This window comes from Hemicordylus capensis, chromosome 2, assembly GCF_027244095.1.
Source record: "Hemicordylus capensis ecotype Gifberg chromosome 2, rHemCap1.1.pri, whole genome shotgun sequence".
NCBI lineage: Eukaryota > Metazoa > Chordata > Lepidosauria > Squamata > Cordylidae > Hemicordylus > Hemicordylus capensis.
Genome location: NC_069658.1, coordinates 139942303 through 139958179, shown reverse-complemented (window position 1 = coordinate 139958179; position 15877 = coordinate 139942303). Strand labels below are relative to the sequence as shown.

At 42.4% G+C, this 15877-nt stretch overlaps 1 protein-coding gene across 8 annotated transcripts in view; it reads left to right on the top strand.

Annotated features, from left to right (window-relative positions):
- The first annotated feature begins 756 nt into the window (after positions 1–756).
- LOC128346393 (uncharacterized) overlaps positions 757–15877 on the top strand; it is a 231906-nt gene continuing 216785 nt past the window's right edge. For 3 of the 8 annotated variants that reach the window (XR_008316941.1, XR_008316942.1, XM_053299640.1), the window contains exons 1-3: positions 757–835; positions 1394–1527; positions 9023–9180. Coding sequence is in view for 2 of the 8 variants with exons in the window: in XM_053299640.1 (XP_053155615.1) it covers positions 9024–9180 (157 nt within the window). In the remaining 6 variants the exon portion in view is untranslated. The remainder of the gene's footprint in view (positions 836–1393; positions 1528–9022; positions 9181–15877) is intronic. The other 5 variants (XM_053299646.1, XM_053299642.1, XM_053299641.1 and 2 more) reach the window with 4 other exon arrangements.

The following is a 15877-nucleotide window of genomic DNA, read 5'->3' as shown; positions in this document are numbered from 1 at the left end:
ATAATTACCCTCAAACAGCTGTGTCTTGATTGAAGGTTGTATGGAGCATTCACATATCTGGCATTGCCAACCACCCTCCACCCTCCAGACTCCCCCTTTCCTTCATGTCACACATTCATTCCTAGGATTGCAGTACTCAGGACAATTGCATCAGAGAATGTACAAGGAGCTGAGTTTTAATCTGAAAGCCTCCAGTGTAGTGGCTGTAATGTAAAATAAAGCTGATACCCAAAGAGCAAATATACCAGAGCGACAACATTTCAGAGTTTGGGTCATGTAGCACTCGCAAAATGTCTGCCCTTGTGATAGCAAATTGTGTAAGGAGTGTGGGGTTTTTATATTGCAAGGATCCCGTGAGGTGCAGATAAATCTGCTCACAGAGACATGTGCCTGAAGGGTCCTCATCACAAGGACCAGGCAACTTCATGTCATTGGTGGGGTGCAGATTTTGCTCTCCTTGCACCAATGACCCAGTGAAAGTGCAGTGCATTTACATTAGGGATGAGCAAACAGGTTCAAATTTGAACTGGTTCCATTCGAAGGTTTGAACTCAGACCAAACAGGGCATTAAATTGGCAATGCGGGTCCAAGTCTGAACCAAACAGAGCATGGTTCTATTCAAACAGGTACAAAGAAGCTTGAAGGCTCCAGCACCATTTTAAGTGCTGGTGGGAATTATGTGACTGTTGTGTCACTTGCTGTGATTTGCTGAGCTCCTGCTTCCCTGATTGGCCAGATGTGTCTGGCCCTCTGGTAGGCTTTGCAATGGTGCCAGTCTACTGCTGCTTTTCTGACTCTGGCTTTCTGGTCTGGTCTCTGTTGTGCTGGTGGTGAGGTCTGTCCTGCCTGCCTTTTTTTTTTTTTTGGCTGCTCCCCCTCTCCCCCCCCCTTTTTTAAAGTAAATTTTCCTGGCTGTGTGTGGCTGCTGTGTGCTTTCCCTTTTGGATTTTCTTCCCTGCAGTGTGAGAAAGTGTCTCCTACTGTGCTCTGCCCAGCTAGCCACTGCCAGGGGGGCTACAGGCCTCTAGTCCATTTTCTTGTTATCCCCCCCACAACACCAAAACCACCCCACCAACCCCTACATTCCTTTTTGCTGACTGACTGGTGGCTGCTTTTGTTTTTCTGGGCTGGGTTGACTCTCTGTCCCCAGCCTCAGTCCCTTTCATTCTGTTTTGGATTGGGGGGGCTCTTTTTATCTGGAGCAGGTGCTTCCCCCTCACCCCAGCCCTATTGCTTGCTCCAGCAACAGTTCCAGCTGCCTGTCCCACAGGCCTAGGCTTCCCACCCCCTTTTTCTCACCTTTTCTCCAGCAGTTTTCTGAATTTTTCCTTTAGCATTTTATTTTATTTTACTCAGTGTTTCTTTTAATCTGATTGTATGTTTGGGTGGGTAGCCCACAGCTGCCCATCTGCCCTCTCCCCTCTGCCCCAGGTGATTGTGCTACACTGGCCAGGTCCCCGTCCCACCGCCCGCCCGCCTGTGTTTCTGTGCTGCACCTAGAGCAGAAGACTTCAGGACAACGAGGGGGTGAGTGATTGGTTTTTGGTGCCCCCTTTGGCCTTAGTTTCTATTAAATAGAGCCTCCTTGGTTGGATTTGGGGGAGATATCTATCTATCTATCTATCTATCTATCTATCTATCTATCTATCTATCTATCTATCTTATTTTTATGCCACCTGATATGTACATCTCTAGGTGGTGTGTAAATCTCTAGGTGGTGATAGTTTTTACAGGTTGTCTTTCTGCAGAGTGCACAAACACACATAACATTGCCCTGTAGGGTCCTTCTCAGTGCCAGCCCTCCCCCACCAACCCCGTGTCAAATTTTGCCAACCACCTAATAGTGTTTCTAGATGTAGCAGTTCATTTTGCCATTTACATTTGTGGGGAAGCCATTCACTCATAAGAACATAAGAACAGCCTTGCTGGATCAGGCCCAAGGCCCATCTAGACCAGCATCCTGTTTCACAAAGTGGCCCACCAGATACCACTGGAAACCACAGGCAGGAATTGAGGGCATGCCCTCTCTCCTGCTGTTACTCCCCTGCAACTGGTACTCAGAGGTATCCTGCCTTTGAGGCTGGAAGTGGCCTTTAGCCCTCCAACTAGTAGCCAATGATAGACTTCTCCATGAAGTTATCCAAACTCCTCTTAAAGCCATCTAGGTTGTTGGCTGTCACCAAATCTTGTGGCAGAGAATTCCACAAGTGGATTATGCGTTGTGTAAAAAAAGTACTTCTGTTTGTTGGTCCTAGAGTTCCTGGCAATCAATTTAATGGGATGACCCCTGGTCCTAGTGTTATGTGAGAGGGAGAAGAATTTCTCTCTTTCTGCTTTCTCCACACCATGCATGATTTTATAGACCTCTATCATGTCTCTCCACAGTTATCTTTTTTCTAAACTAATTAGCCCCAGGTTACAGTCTTCCTCATAAGAAAGGTGCTCTAGGCCCCTGATCATCTTGGTTGCCCTCTTCTGCACCTTTCCCAGTTCCACAATGTCCTTTTTTAGGTGTGGTGACCAGAACTGTACGCAGTACTCCAGGGGTGGCTGCACCATAGTTTTGTATAAGGGCATTATAATATTAGCCATTTTATTTTCAGTCTCCTTCATAATGATCCCTAGCAGGGAATTAGCCTTTTCACAGCTGCTACACATTGAATTGACATTTTCAACGAGCTGTCCACCATGACCCCAAGATCCCTCTTCTGGTCAGTCACCGACAGCTCAGATCCCATCAGCGTATACTTGAAGTTGGGGTTTTTTGTCCCAATATGCATCACTTTACACTTGCCAACACTGAACTGCATTTGCCACTTTGTTGCCCATACATCCAGTTTGGAGAGATCCTTTCTGAGCTCCTCACAATCCATTTTGGATTTTACTACTCGAAAGAGTTTGGTATCATCTTCAAATCTGGCCACCTCACTGCTTACCCTTGCTTCTAGATCATTTATGAATAAATTAAAAAGCACCGGTCCTAATACAGATCCCTGGGGGACCCCACTTCTTACTTCCCTCCATTGTGAAAACTCTCCTATACCTACCCTCTCTTTCCTGTCTTTCAACCAGTTAGCAATCCACACATGCACTTGTCCCCTTATCCCATGACTGCTAAGTTTCCTCAGGAGTCTTTGATAAGGAACTTTGTCAAAAGCTTTTTGGAAATATAGGTATACTATGTCAACTGGATCACTTTGATCCACACACTTGTTGACACTCTCAAAGAACTCCAAAAGGTTTGTCAGGCAAGATTTACCTTTACAGAAGCCATGCTGGTTCACTCCCAGCAGGGCCTGTTCTTCTATGTGTTTTATAATTTTATCCTTGAGGATGCTTTCCATCAATTTGCCTGGAATGGATGTTAAGCTAACTGGCCTGTAATTTCCTGGATCACCCCTGGATCCCTTTTTGAAAATTGGTGTTACATTTGCTACTTTCCAGTCCTCTGGTACAGAGCCCGATTTCAGGGATAAGTTCTATATTTTAGCAAGGAGGTCGGCAATTTCACATTTAAGTTCTTTGAGGACTCCTGTATGGATGACATCTTGCCCTGGCGATTTGTTAGTTTTCAATTTTTCTAGACAGTTTAGAACATAATCTCTTGTCACTTCTATCTGACTCAGTTATTTAGCCTCCATCCCTGAAAAGCCTGGTTCTGCAATAGGTAAATGTTCAGTATTCTCTGCCATGAAGACAGACACAAAGAACTCATTTAGCTTCTCTGCAACCTCCTTGTTCTCCTTAATAATCTCTTTCACTCCCTCATTATCCAAAGGTGCAACCACCTCCCTGGCAGGTTTCCTGCTTCTGATGTATTCAAAGACGTTTTTGTTATTCTCCTTGATATTTTTAGCTAAATGCTCCTCAAACTCTCTTTTTGCCTCCTTTATTCTCACCTTGCATTTCTTTTGCCAGAGTTTGTGTTCCTTTCTGTTCTCTTCATTTGGACAGGCCTTCCCATTTCGGAAGGATGTTTTCTTCCCTTTTATGGCTTCCTTGACTTTACCTGTTCGCCATGCTGGCATTCTCCTGGACTTAGTGGTACATTTCCTCCTTTTGGGTATACAATCTAACTGGGCGTCTAGTACTGTGGTTTTGAGTAAACTCCATCACTCTGGAGCAAAGTGACCCTCCTGATTTCCCCCCACTCTTATTCACTGTAGCACATAATCACAGAAGGAACTAAGCCCTGCCCTTGTGAATGTCATTGGGACATAGGAACATAGGATGCTGCCTTATACTAAGTCAGACCATGGATCCATACTGGCAGAGGCTTTCCAAGGTTTCAGGCAGGAGTCTCTCCCAGTCCTATCTAGAGATGTCAGGGAGTGAAAGTGGAGCCTTCTGCTTTCCCCTGAGCTATGCTCTCATTCCCTAAGGGGAATATCTTACAGTGCTCCCATGTAGTCTCATCTAAATGCAAACCAAGACAGACCCTGCTTAGCAAAGGGGGCAATTCATGCTTGCTACCACAAGAACAGCTTTCACCAGTTGTTAGTGTAATGGGATGTTGGGAACGCGCACAGACAGAGAGATAGGCAACCAGACCGACCAACAGATTATAGTGAGAGGTTTCTTGCAAAGTATCCAATGTCTGAAGATGGGTTTTGCCAGCATTAGGTCCCCAGATGTTGCTGAACTACAATTCCTGTCTACTGTGAGATTTGATAGTGTTAAAATATTTATGGATTTGTTGCATATACATATTATTTTGGATTCTTGTATTGTATTGTGGCTTGTTGAATCCCTTTTAATTGTGTTACCGTTGAACTACTACTACGAATATTTATATACCACTTTTCAACAAAAGTTTCCAAAGCACTTTGCACAGAGAAATAAAAACAAATAAAGATGGCTCCCTGTCCCCAAAGGGCTCACAATCTAAAAAATAAATATAAGATAGACACCAGCAACAGCCACTGGAGGGATGCTGTGCTGGGGTTGGATAGAGCCAGTTGCTCTCCCCTACTCAATAAAGCAGGCTTCCCCAAACTGTGGCCCTCCAGATGTTGTTGAACTACAACTCCCAGCATCCTTAGCCATCATTTATTGTGGCTGGGTATGCTGGGAGTTGTAGTTCAGCCACATCTGGAGGGCCGCAGTTTGGGGAAGCCTGCAATAAAGAGAATCGACACTTTAAAAGGTGCCCCTTTGCTCCTTTAGCAGAGGAGTGGCCAGTTAGCGGATGGAACAACACCTTCCATCAGTGGTGCTTCAAGACCTCTGTGCACCTGAGGCAGGGTACAAGTGCTGCTCCCCCTTGTAAGTACCCTGCTCTCCCTTTTTAAAAGCCGGGGGTAGGAGGGCATCTTGCTGCCTTGCGGGCACCACAATAATCTACCTGAGGTGACCACTTCACCTCACCTTATGGAAGGACTGTCCCTGACTCCCATCATCCCCGGCCACAATGGCTGGGGATGGTGGGAGGTGTAATCTAGGATCAGCCGGGCACCCAAGGCTGGGAACCTCTGACTTAAGATGACCAGAGACCTGTTTTCAATCTTATACACTCCCCCACCTCTTTCCACCAGGGGCACAGCAAGGTTGGAATGGGCCCAAAGACAAGATTTTGAAATAGGCCCCCACTCACTGAAACTCAGCTCATAAAGAAATCTTTAATGAAGCTGAATAGTGGTAACAAAAAGCAGTGTGTGTGTGTGTGTGTGTGTGTGTGTGTGTGTGTGTATATATATATATATATATATATATATATATATATATATATATATATGGTCTTAACACTCACATCAGTTTCAGAGGATGAATACAACTGAAGGAAGCCCGGGTGGGTGCACGGCTGGGGGAGTCAGTGGGCCCCCAGACAACTGTCTCCCCTTGCCCTATTATAGTTATGTCCCCTCTGCTTTCCACAATAACACCACCACTAAGACACCAGGATGAAATTGCTTACGCCAGTTCCGGGAGGTTGCCATTACATGGCAAAGGTTTCCAGAGCTTTGATTTCTACACATAAACACCATCTGCAAGCCACATAAGAATATCTTCCACTTCAAGAGGGGAAAGGAAGCAAAACAAAAGTGCAATCATGTCTAGCAAAACAGGCATTTCATTAAAGAAAAGGCAGGCACATTATTACAATTTAGCTGTAATTTGTCATAGAGCTTGAGCTAAGTTAATGTTCTCAGCACAGAACACTTTTCATTGTCAAAGTTGTGTGTGTGTGTGTGTGTGTGTGCCTGTACCATAGTGTAGCTCATATGTATCCCCTTGTCTTGTAAAAAGAGAGAAAAGCATTCTGAAGGGTTTTTTTTTTAAAAAAACACCTTATAGTAACTGTATCTTAACCTTTATCGAAGGAGCAAACAAGGTTATTCCACTTTATCTTCAAAACAAATCCTATGAGGTAGGTTAGTCCAAGGGATGGTGGCTAGGAACTGCTAAACAAGGATTTGAATCTGGATAGCTTCCAAAATAGTCACCGGTACATCACAGTGGCCATCCCAAAAGGTCAAAACTGTGTGGCTGTTCTTGGTTTCCACATCATTTTCATGTTAAGGGGACCAGTGAGAGCACCTGGCCCAAAGGCCCATCAAAAGGGTCCTGTGGCACCCAGGTTACAGAACTTGTCACTCTGTGAGGCCTGCCTGACAGCTTCAGAGCCAATTACTCATTGCCTGGTGCAAACTCTTTTCTTTTGGCAAACATTTAATAAAGGTGGTGGTTCCCCCTCCCATGAACTTGTATTCTGTACTGGTCTCTTAGTTGTTCAGTTGTAAATTGTTCTTACTATTTAATTGCTTTATTTTGTATCTGTATCACATTGATTCTTGTTCTGTTGTATTTTAAGTTACTGTCAGCCACCCCTGAAAGCTGGAATACAAATTTGTGAGTAAATATAATAAATCCTGGAGCCAGCACTGGCCAGTGAAACATATGCCCCCAAACTGTCCTCCCTTTGGAGACAAGCTTATTATAACTAGTAATTTTGGTGGTTTTTTCTTTTTATTGATAGGAAAAGGTTTGTAACGTTATTCATGAAAAAAGTGACACCATCTTCAGGGCAAAGAGAGTTAAAAGTTACAGCAATATTCTCAATCCAACTTCTGCTGCTGGCCTTGTAACATGACAGCCCAATATATGAACAAATAAATCTGGAGAACATTGCTGCATGTTGTTTTCTCTTGTGGCAGGAGATGCAAACTGTACTGCAAGAAGGTTAGGGTTAGGGTCAGGGTGTGGTGGTGGTGGTGGTGGTGGTGGGGAACAGATAGTTTTATTGGCCCATAATTCAGTGAGCCTTTTAAAGAATAGTTTCACTACAAGGGATAGGATACGAAACCTAGAGATGCATGGATCAGTTAAATATAGGTGACCTTTTTGAAGTTTAAAATCAACTTGTTTTTTAAAGTAAGGTAGCACAAATAATTTTAGTAATCATACAATAAATGGCAAGTGAGGCACAGTCACTAGAACTAATTGAAAGCTCTACAACTGAATGGTGAATGTACCTGCTATTGATCTGAATGCTGCAAAAGTTGAGTTTTATGGTAACAGGGGCATAGCAAGGTTGGAATGGGCCCAGAGACAAGATTTTAAAATGGGAACCCCCTCACAGAAGCTCAGCTCATGAAGTAAAGAAATCTTAAATGAGGCTGAATAGTGGTAACAAAAAGCAAATATCTATATCTATATGCCACAATAGAACATCATCCTCAATTACTTTTTAAAAGGTTTTGTAAATTGTGGATGATGCAAGTCATGTAATGGTACTAGAGAAAGACATGCTGTTCTGGTAGCTCCAGGTCTTAATACTCACATCAATTTCGGAGGATGAATACGACTGAAGGAAGCCCCGGCGGGTGCACGGCTGGGGGAGTCAGTCATGTGACTTGCCTCTGGGGCCCCCCCAAGGCAGTGGGCCCCCAGACAACTGTCTCCCCTTGCCCTATTATAGTTATGCCTGTGTATGTAATACAATAAAAATGGAGATTTCAGGATCTCACCACCAATTTTATTAATTTCATCAATTTCATCAAAATTACAAACAGGTTTGTAAAAATGGTCTGAATTGGACACTTTGAGATGTAAGGAACAGGAAGCAGAGGCAAAGGAGGACAGCCCCTGAAAGCAATAAGAGCCTTTGAATACTGGGATCGATCGATCAATAGATAGATAGATAATCTATATTAAATTTATATACCACCCAAACTTTCGTCTCTGGGCAGTTAGTTAAAACAATTTTAAAACACATATAAAATTTAAAACAATTAAACAATTTAAAATCAGCCAGAAAACCTACAAATTTTTAAAAGCTGAAAAAGCTTGGGTGAAGAGAGATGTTTTCAGATGTTTTTAAAAAAATTATTACTATTGGAGTAGTAGTAATAGTACTTTATTGTTTAAAACCAATGGCCATTACAATTAAAATACAGATTGCAAATAAAAAAATACACATATGCAGATTAAAAAAAACTATACAAGGAAAATGCAGCAATCTTTCACATTAATTTAATACCTCTGACATCATAATGTGTAAAGTAAATAGAGCAACAATAAGTAAATGTTGGAACATCAGATATACTCATTGCCTTTTCAATTCACTATAATCTTAGCTAGGTAGCCTGCATGCAGTTTCCAGGCAGCAACAACAAACTTAGCCACTTGTAGAGTAACATAAAAATTTTCATTTGCCAAGCAATTGATTACCATCTCATCTTCTATTAGACCACTCCATTGTCTGATCAAATGGGACATTAATTTCTTCCTGCGCTCTGAATATAACCTACAAATAATGGAGAATAACCTCAGTGGCCCCACTTCCACAGATATGTATGTCAACAGTATTTCAAGACACCTCTCGTCAAGGAATGCTGTAGTCTTCAGCCTTAACTTAGTAAACATTTCCCCCTAGTACTGGAACAATTAACAGCCTCAAATAGGATGGTCTATTGTGGTTTATATTATTTTTATTTTTATGTAACCCTGTGATGCAGCCCCCATTTGGAGCACAAGAACAGATAGGAGGGTTGTTGTTTTTTTGACCTTTGGTGTTCCATAGTATGGATCTGAGAACGAGGTTTTTCTGCGGGAAGTGCTGGACTGAGGAAGGAATAAGGAATGAGAAGAAAGCAGTTAAATCCTGGACTGACAGGATCAGAGTGAAAGAGACAAGCCAAGCAAGGAAACAACATCAGTTCTCTTCAGGAGTGGAGCTAGGTATAGGTCTGACTCAACTAAATCATTGAGGGTTCTCCACTGTGTGTTTGTGTGTCCCTCTCCCCAGTATACATGTGATGCGGCAGTTGGAATCATTTTTATCATTTCCCCCCGCTTGTTGAATAAACCTTGGTTCTGGCATGCATGCATATTCATTGGATTCTGACTCTTACCCCTGATAGAATTAGAGTGAATCACACTAGTCCGGGGTTTTGCTGTATATATACACACACACCACACCTAATTGCCCCGCCACACACACACCTAATTGCGTTTGGGCCCTACTGTCTCATTCACAACTGGAGAGGTGCTGAGTGGGAAGGTGAGGGTTACAGTTATTATTGTTGGGTGGGGCTGGGGAATTCTTGTGGGTGGTACATGCGTTCTAGAAACTGTGCATTGTTCCTTGATAATGCTGTTTCTTTCTTCTTCTTCTTTGCTGTTGTGTATCAGAACCTTAATACAAAATTAATAAGAAAAAGAATGTACTTATGGGTTAGGTGTAGCTTTTTGTAACCTAACAAAAACCCAGCTTTTGTAACCCAGCCCAGTGTAGCTTTCTGTGACCCAACATGACAAGCTGCTCCTGCTGAAATCCTTCCTGCTGCACAACTGTTAAAAAGACAGGAGCTGCGGCTGCCTATGTCGCTGGGACATAAGTAGCATTCTTTACATGTGCCTGCAGTGCTGTGGAACGCAGGTATGTTTTTGGCAATACGTTTTTGGCCCATATGATGAGATTCTACTGGGAGTTCTTCACACAGCAGGCTTTACTATGGGTTTTCTGTAGGCTTTACTGTGAACTTGAAGTTGTCCCCCAAAACCGATGCAAAAAGTGGATTTTTAAACCCTGGATATAAATTGGGTTACACTTTAATGCACAGTGGAAAAACCTGAATTGTGTGTGAAGTGCTCCCAAATAGCTTGCAGGGACTTCAAGGTATGTCTGCTCGATATGTGAATGCACACCCTTCATTCCGGAGGAGATGTAAGCTAAAGAACTTTAAAAGCCCTATGTGAAAAACACCCTGGAGATGTAAAGGATGCATACTGACTTCTCTATACAGCCTTTCTTCTACTGCTTTTGCAGTGTGAAGAGATCATGCCAGGATTAATCAGGCTTTTTGTAATTGCTGGGCCAGGTTTTGGTTTCATCACTATTAGTGGCAATGATATCATCTTTAAGAGTGTGGCACTAGGACACAAAGTCATTGCAATCAGTTTTCAGTAACCCAAGCATACGCATAGAGAATGTAAATCCTCATCACAATTATTTACTTCATAGTAGATCTAACAAAGTCCAGTTGGGAGTATGTTTTTCGAAGACTGAAATCCACTAGGAATCTGAATTGGTGGCTCTGCTCACATATGAACCCGACGACAACATGAACCCACATCATACATTGTGAATAGTGCATGTACCTTTACAATATATGGTGAGATTCCCCTACAATCAAAACAGAAGGTAATTTTCTGATGACGTCTGTGACTGGTCACTACTCAGTCATTTCAATGTACACACACTACTGTGAGGTCACTGCTGACAGCACTAGGTGATGATGGCTGCTCTAGCTGGCTTTTCGACTTGGCCAGCAGTTGCAAAGCAAATTCATGCTGAGTGTGACATGTCTTGCCAGCTTTTCCACAGCCCGCAGTAGTGTGACCAAAAGTCAGCCAGGAGGACTGGTGGGGGAAAAAAATATGGCTACTATGGGCTCAAAAGACTGTGCTGATAAGATACTAGGAGAAGCAAAGCCCTGGACCATTTTTTCCTACAACAAAGAGCATTCTGTTGTAGAGCCATTTTTGGAAGGGTGGTATAGAAATTGAATAAATAATAATAATAATAATTAATAATACCCCCAGTGAGGCACTACCTTGGCGTGGTTGTGGGGCTTGCGTGCTCTGAGGAAGGTGAGAGCTATGCCCGAGGTCCAACCATACTGCACAGGTCTCACCAGAGGAGCCAGACAAAGAGTGCCTCTCCCATCAACAATATGGTGAGATGTAACTTTAATAAATCTATACCGGATCAGTCTTCGGCCGAGAAACAAGGACTGTGCCAGGTGCTGGAGTCCCTGGACATCTGATGGCAAATGGGCAACAGGACTCAGGATCTTCAGTTGAGCAACCAGGGCTGGAGACTGCAAGGTTACTGGAAGAAATGTCGCTTAACTGGAAAAAATATACGAAAAATGCTAACAAGGAAATAATGATCTGCTATTACAAGTCTAGTCCAACTAGAAGAGGTTATTTAAAAAGAATGTACCAAATTTGGAAAGAGAGGCATCCAGATACAGAAATAACAGAACAAAGGCTAGCAGACCAGAGAAGATTCATAACAAGAAGTAAAGTATTCACAGAAGTTTAGCTGGAAGAACTGCAAAGAGCAACACAGGCTCAAGATATGGAAGAAGAATTACCACCAATCGAAGAAGTTGCTCAGGCGCAGGTGGAGGAGGTGTTGGAAATAGAGGATGCCACTGTTGCTGAAATGTTTCAAAATCAAAACCAGACAACCTCCCATTTGACTTCATCTCAAAAACCTGAATGCCATTTAACAGAAAAGCAAGAACTAAAGCACATGAACCATACCACCACCAGGGTGCGACTTCCAGCTCTAAAAACAGTTGCCAAAAAACAACTTGCTCAGGCATTAAAAGATGTCAATGCTACACTTGCAGAAATAACAACCAATAATTTGCAAGAAACAAACAAGTAATGCACAGTGCAACAACAATAACACAAGAGCTTGGATAAAAGATCAGTGGACATGTAAAAAAAGAAAGTAGTACATCACCTAAATGGAAGGTTAGATTAGAAAATAAAATCACCAGACTTAAATTGGATGCTAGTAAATTGAAAGATATGAAAGACAAGAAGCTGACGAATGAAAACACCAAACAGTATCTGATCCAAAAATACCATCTAGATTCAAGGACAATTAGAGAAGTCCTGGAAATAATAAAGCAGCAAATAACAGCAGTGTCAAAGAAGATTAGCAGATACGAAGCCAGAATTACTCAACACAGGCAGAATCTCCAATTCCAGTTGAATCATAAACGTTTCTACCAAAGCATAGAAGGAGAAACTGCAAGAAACCTCAAAACACCAAATAAAGAAGAAACAGTGGGATTCTGGGGGAAACTATGGGACAATCTAATAGATTATAATAAAAAAGCAGGCTGGGTGAAAGAGGTCACAAAATGTAACCAACAAATGCAAGATCTAATAATAACACCAAAATTAATAAGTGAAAGAGCAAAGAAAATTAAAAATTGGACTGCACCAGGTGATGATGAACTGCATGGCTTTAGGCTTAAAACACTTAACAAGCCTTAATAAATAACTATCAAAACAGTTCAATCACATATTGCAAGGAGGTGATATTGAACAATGGCTAACAGCTGGGAAAACTCATCTCATAATGAGAGCCCCAGCAAAAGGTGCAGTTCCAAGTAATTATAGACCGTAAGTAATGCAAAACTTATTAACTAATAAGCAGCTTCCAGTTGAACAGAAAGGAAATTGCGCGAACACCAGAGACACAAAAGACCAGCTGCTGATTGACAAAATGATTTTAGAAAATTGCAAGAGAAGAAAAACAAATCTAAGTGTTGCATGGATTAACTACAAGAAGGCCTTCGACTCATTGCCTCACACATGGATACTAAAATGTTTAGAAACAACTGGTGTCAGCAAAAACATTCAGATATTTATATTTTTTTAAAAAGCAATGAGCATATAGAGTACACAGTTAACAATCAATGGTGAGACACTTGGACAGGTTAGCATTAGAAAAGGTATTTTCCAAGGGGACTCAGTATCCCCTCTGTTGTTTGTAATCGCCATGACTCCACTTTCACAAATACTAAACAGAACAGGCCTTGGATACCAAACATCTAAAACGTCAAGTAAAATAAACCATTTGCTGTACATGGACGATCTGAAGTTGTATGGAAAGTCCCAGTCAGAAATCGAGTCATTGCTAAACACTGTCCGTATATTCAGTAGTGATATAGCAATGGAGTTTGGACTAGACAAGTGTGCTGCATTAATAATGAACAGAGGAAAAATAAGAAAAACAGAAGGAATAGAACTGCCCAATGGAAGCAACATCAAGAACCTGGAAGAGAAAGAACATTACAAATACTTGGGCATCCTCCACGCTGATAACATCACACACACTGAAGTTAAAAGAAAAATTGGAAGTGAATACATCAGGAGAGTTAGAAAAATCCTCAAGTCCAAACTCAATGGCGGGAACACCATGCAAGCCATAAACACCTGGGCTATACCTGTTATCAGATACACTGCAGTAATAATGGACTGGACCCAGGCAGAGCTAGAGATGCTAGACTGTAAGACCAGGAAAATAATGACCATCAATCATGCTCTGCGCATTTGACCAAGGTTGGAGGAAAAGCTGTCCTGCCCACCTCCTATCTCTCACACAATCACTTCTCCGTCGTCCTACCTAGTTGTTTGCTCTCATACAACCGGAAACTGAGAGCACGCACAGCTCCCAGACCTGGGTAGGACACTTGTCCTACCCAGTTTTCGGTGGTGTGAACAGCCTCGTTGTATGTGAGCAAGAGCACAGCCCTGAACACACTCCTAGCAATTTTCTAGTAAAACAAAGGTTTGCCAACTGTTTCACTGAATACAGCACCCGTCCCCTTAACAACACTTGCATCTGTAAATGTTATTAACTGTTAATATTATTAACTCCATGCCATGATCAGCTTCACCTGCTGATATCTACAGGTCAGGTTGTTGTTAAATGCAGGCAAAGAAGCAGCCCAGACTAAATGGGAGCTCCTTTTCAATTTTATATTGCATACCTAAAAATATATAATTATATAATATTTCAATTTTGTATGCTTATCCAAACTACACTTACTTGAAAATCATGTATATTGAAACCAGCTAAGTATGTTATGGATTGGCGTCCTGGAAATCTTAAATCAAAAGACAAGACACATAATTGAGAATGTCCACGAATCCAACGGAGATTGTTTGTTTGTTTGTTTATAATTTAACATATTTCTATACCACCCAAACCTTGCATCTCTGGGAGGTTTACAATTAAAATCATATTATAATAATTTAAAACACAACATTAAAATAATTAAAATTATAAATCTAATTAAAAGTCTGGGTGAATAAACATGTCTTCGGTGCCTTTTAAAAAGTTGCCAGAGATGGGGAGGCTCTTATTTTAACAGGGAGCACATTCCAAAGTCCAGGGTAGCAACAGAGAAGGCCCGACCCCCAGTAGCCACCAGACAAGCTGGTGGCAACCGTAAATGAACCTCTCCAGATAATCTTAATGGGCAATGGGGCTCATGGTGAAGAAGTCATTCTCTTAAATACCCAGGGCCTACGCTGTTTAGGGCTTTTTAGGTAATAGCCAGCACCTTGTATTTTGCCAGGAAACGTATCGGCAGCCAGTGTAGCTCTTTCAACACAGGAGTAACATCTCTCCTAGATGACCCAGAGACCAACCTGGCTGCTGCATTCTGTACCAAATGCAGTTTCCAGACTATGTGCAAAGCCAGCCCCACATAGAGTGCACTGCAATAGTCCAGCCTGGAGGTTACCAGCATATGTACCACTGTTCTGATCCAGACTGCATACCTGTTCCTTCCAGGGGAGCATGATCCCATCCAGAACCAGCAGAACAAAATTGACTCCCGAGTTCCAGCCCTGCACAATAAGAATCTCTGTCTTGTCTTGATTCAGCCTCAGTTTGTTATCCCTCATCCAGCCCATCACTGCCTCCAGGCAGGCATTTAGGGAGATTATGCCTTGAAGTTGACATGGAGAAATAGATTTGGGTTTCATCAGTATATTGATAACACCCTGCACCAAATCTCCCAATGATCTCTCCCAGCGGCTTTATGTAGATGTTAAACAACATCGAAGACAATATGGAGCCTTGAGGACACCATATGAAAGTTCAGATTTTGAAAAACAATGGTCTCCAAGAGACACCATCTGGAATCTGCCCATGAGGTAGGAGCGGAAACACCGCAAAGCAGTGCCTCCCACCCCCAATCCCCTCAAACGTTCCAGAAGGTCAATAGTATCAAAGGCCTCAAAGATCTAAAAGGACCAACAGTGTCACACTCCCTCTGTCAATTCCCAATGGGAGATCATCAGTCTCCACCCCATAGCCTGCCTGAAAGCCAATTTGAAATGGGTCTAGATAATCAGTTTCCACCACCTGGTGCTGGGAGGCCACCACCTTCTCAATCACTTTGCCCAACCATGGAAGGTTGGAGATAGGCCTGTAGTTGCCTGCAATAACCCTGAGGGATCCAAAGCAGGCTTTTTCAGAAGCAGTCTAATGATTATCTCCTTGAGACAAGGAGGCATCCTGCCCTCCCTCATTTATAATCTCTACCAGGCCCTCTACAACAGCCTCCCTGCCAGATAGTATAAGCCATGTCGGGCAAGGATCAAGAGGCCAGGTGGCAGGCCACACCATTCCTAGCAACATGTCCACATCCTCAGGAGTCACAAACTGAAACTGATCTAGGGTCATCACATAAGAGGAGCTGCTGGACACCTCGGCATCAGACACTAACAATTGTGGAGTATGAATCTAAGTCGGCCCAAATACGAGAGATTTTTTTTTTTTTTAAAGCATCATTGAAAACATCACTGCGAGTAATTGTTGGTTCCAAGTACT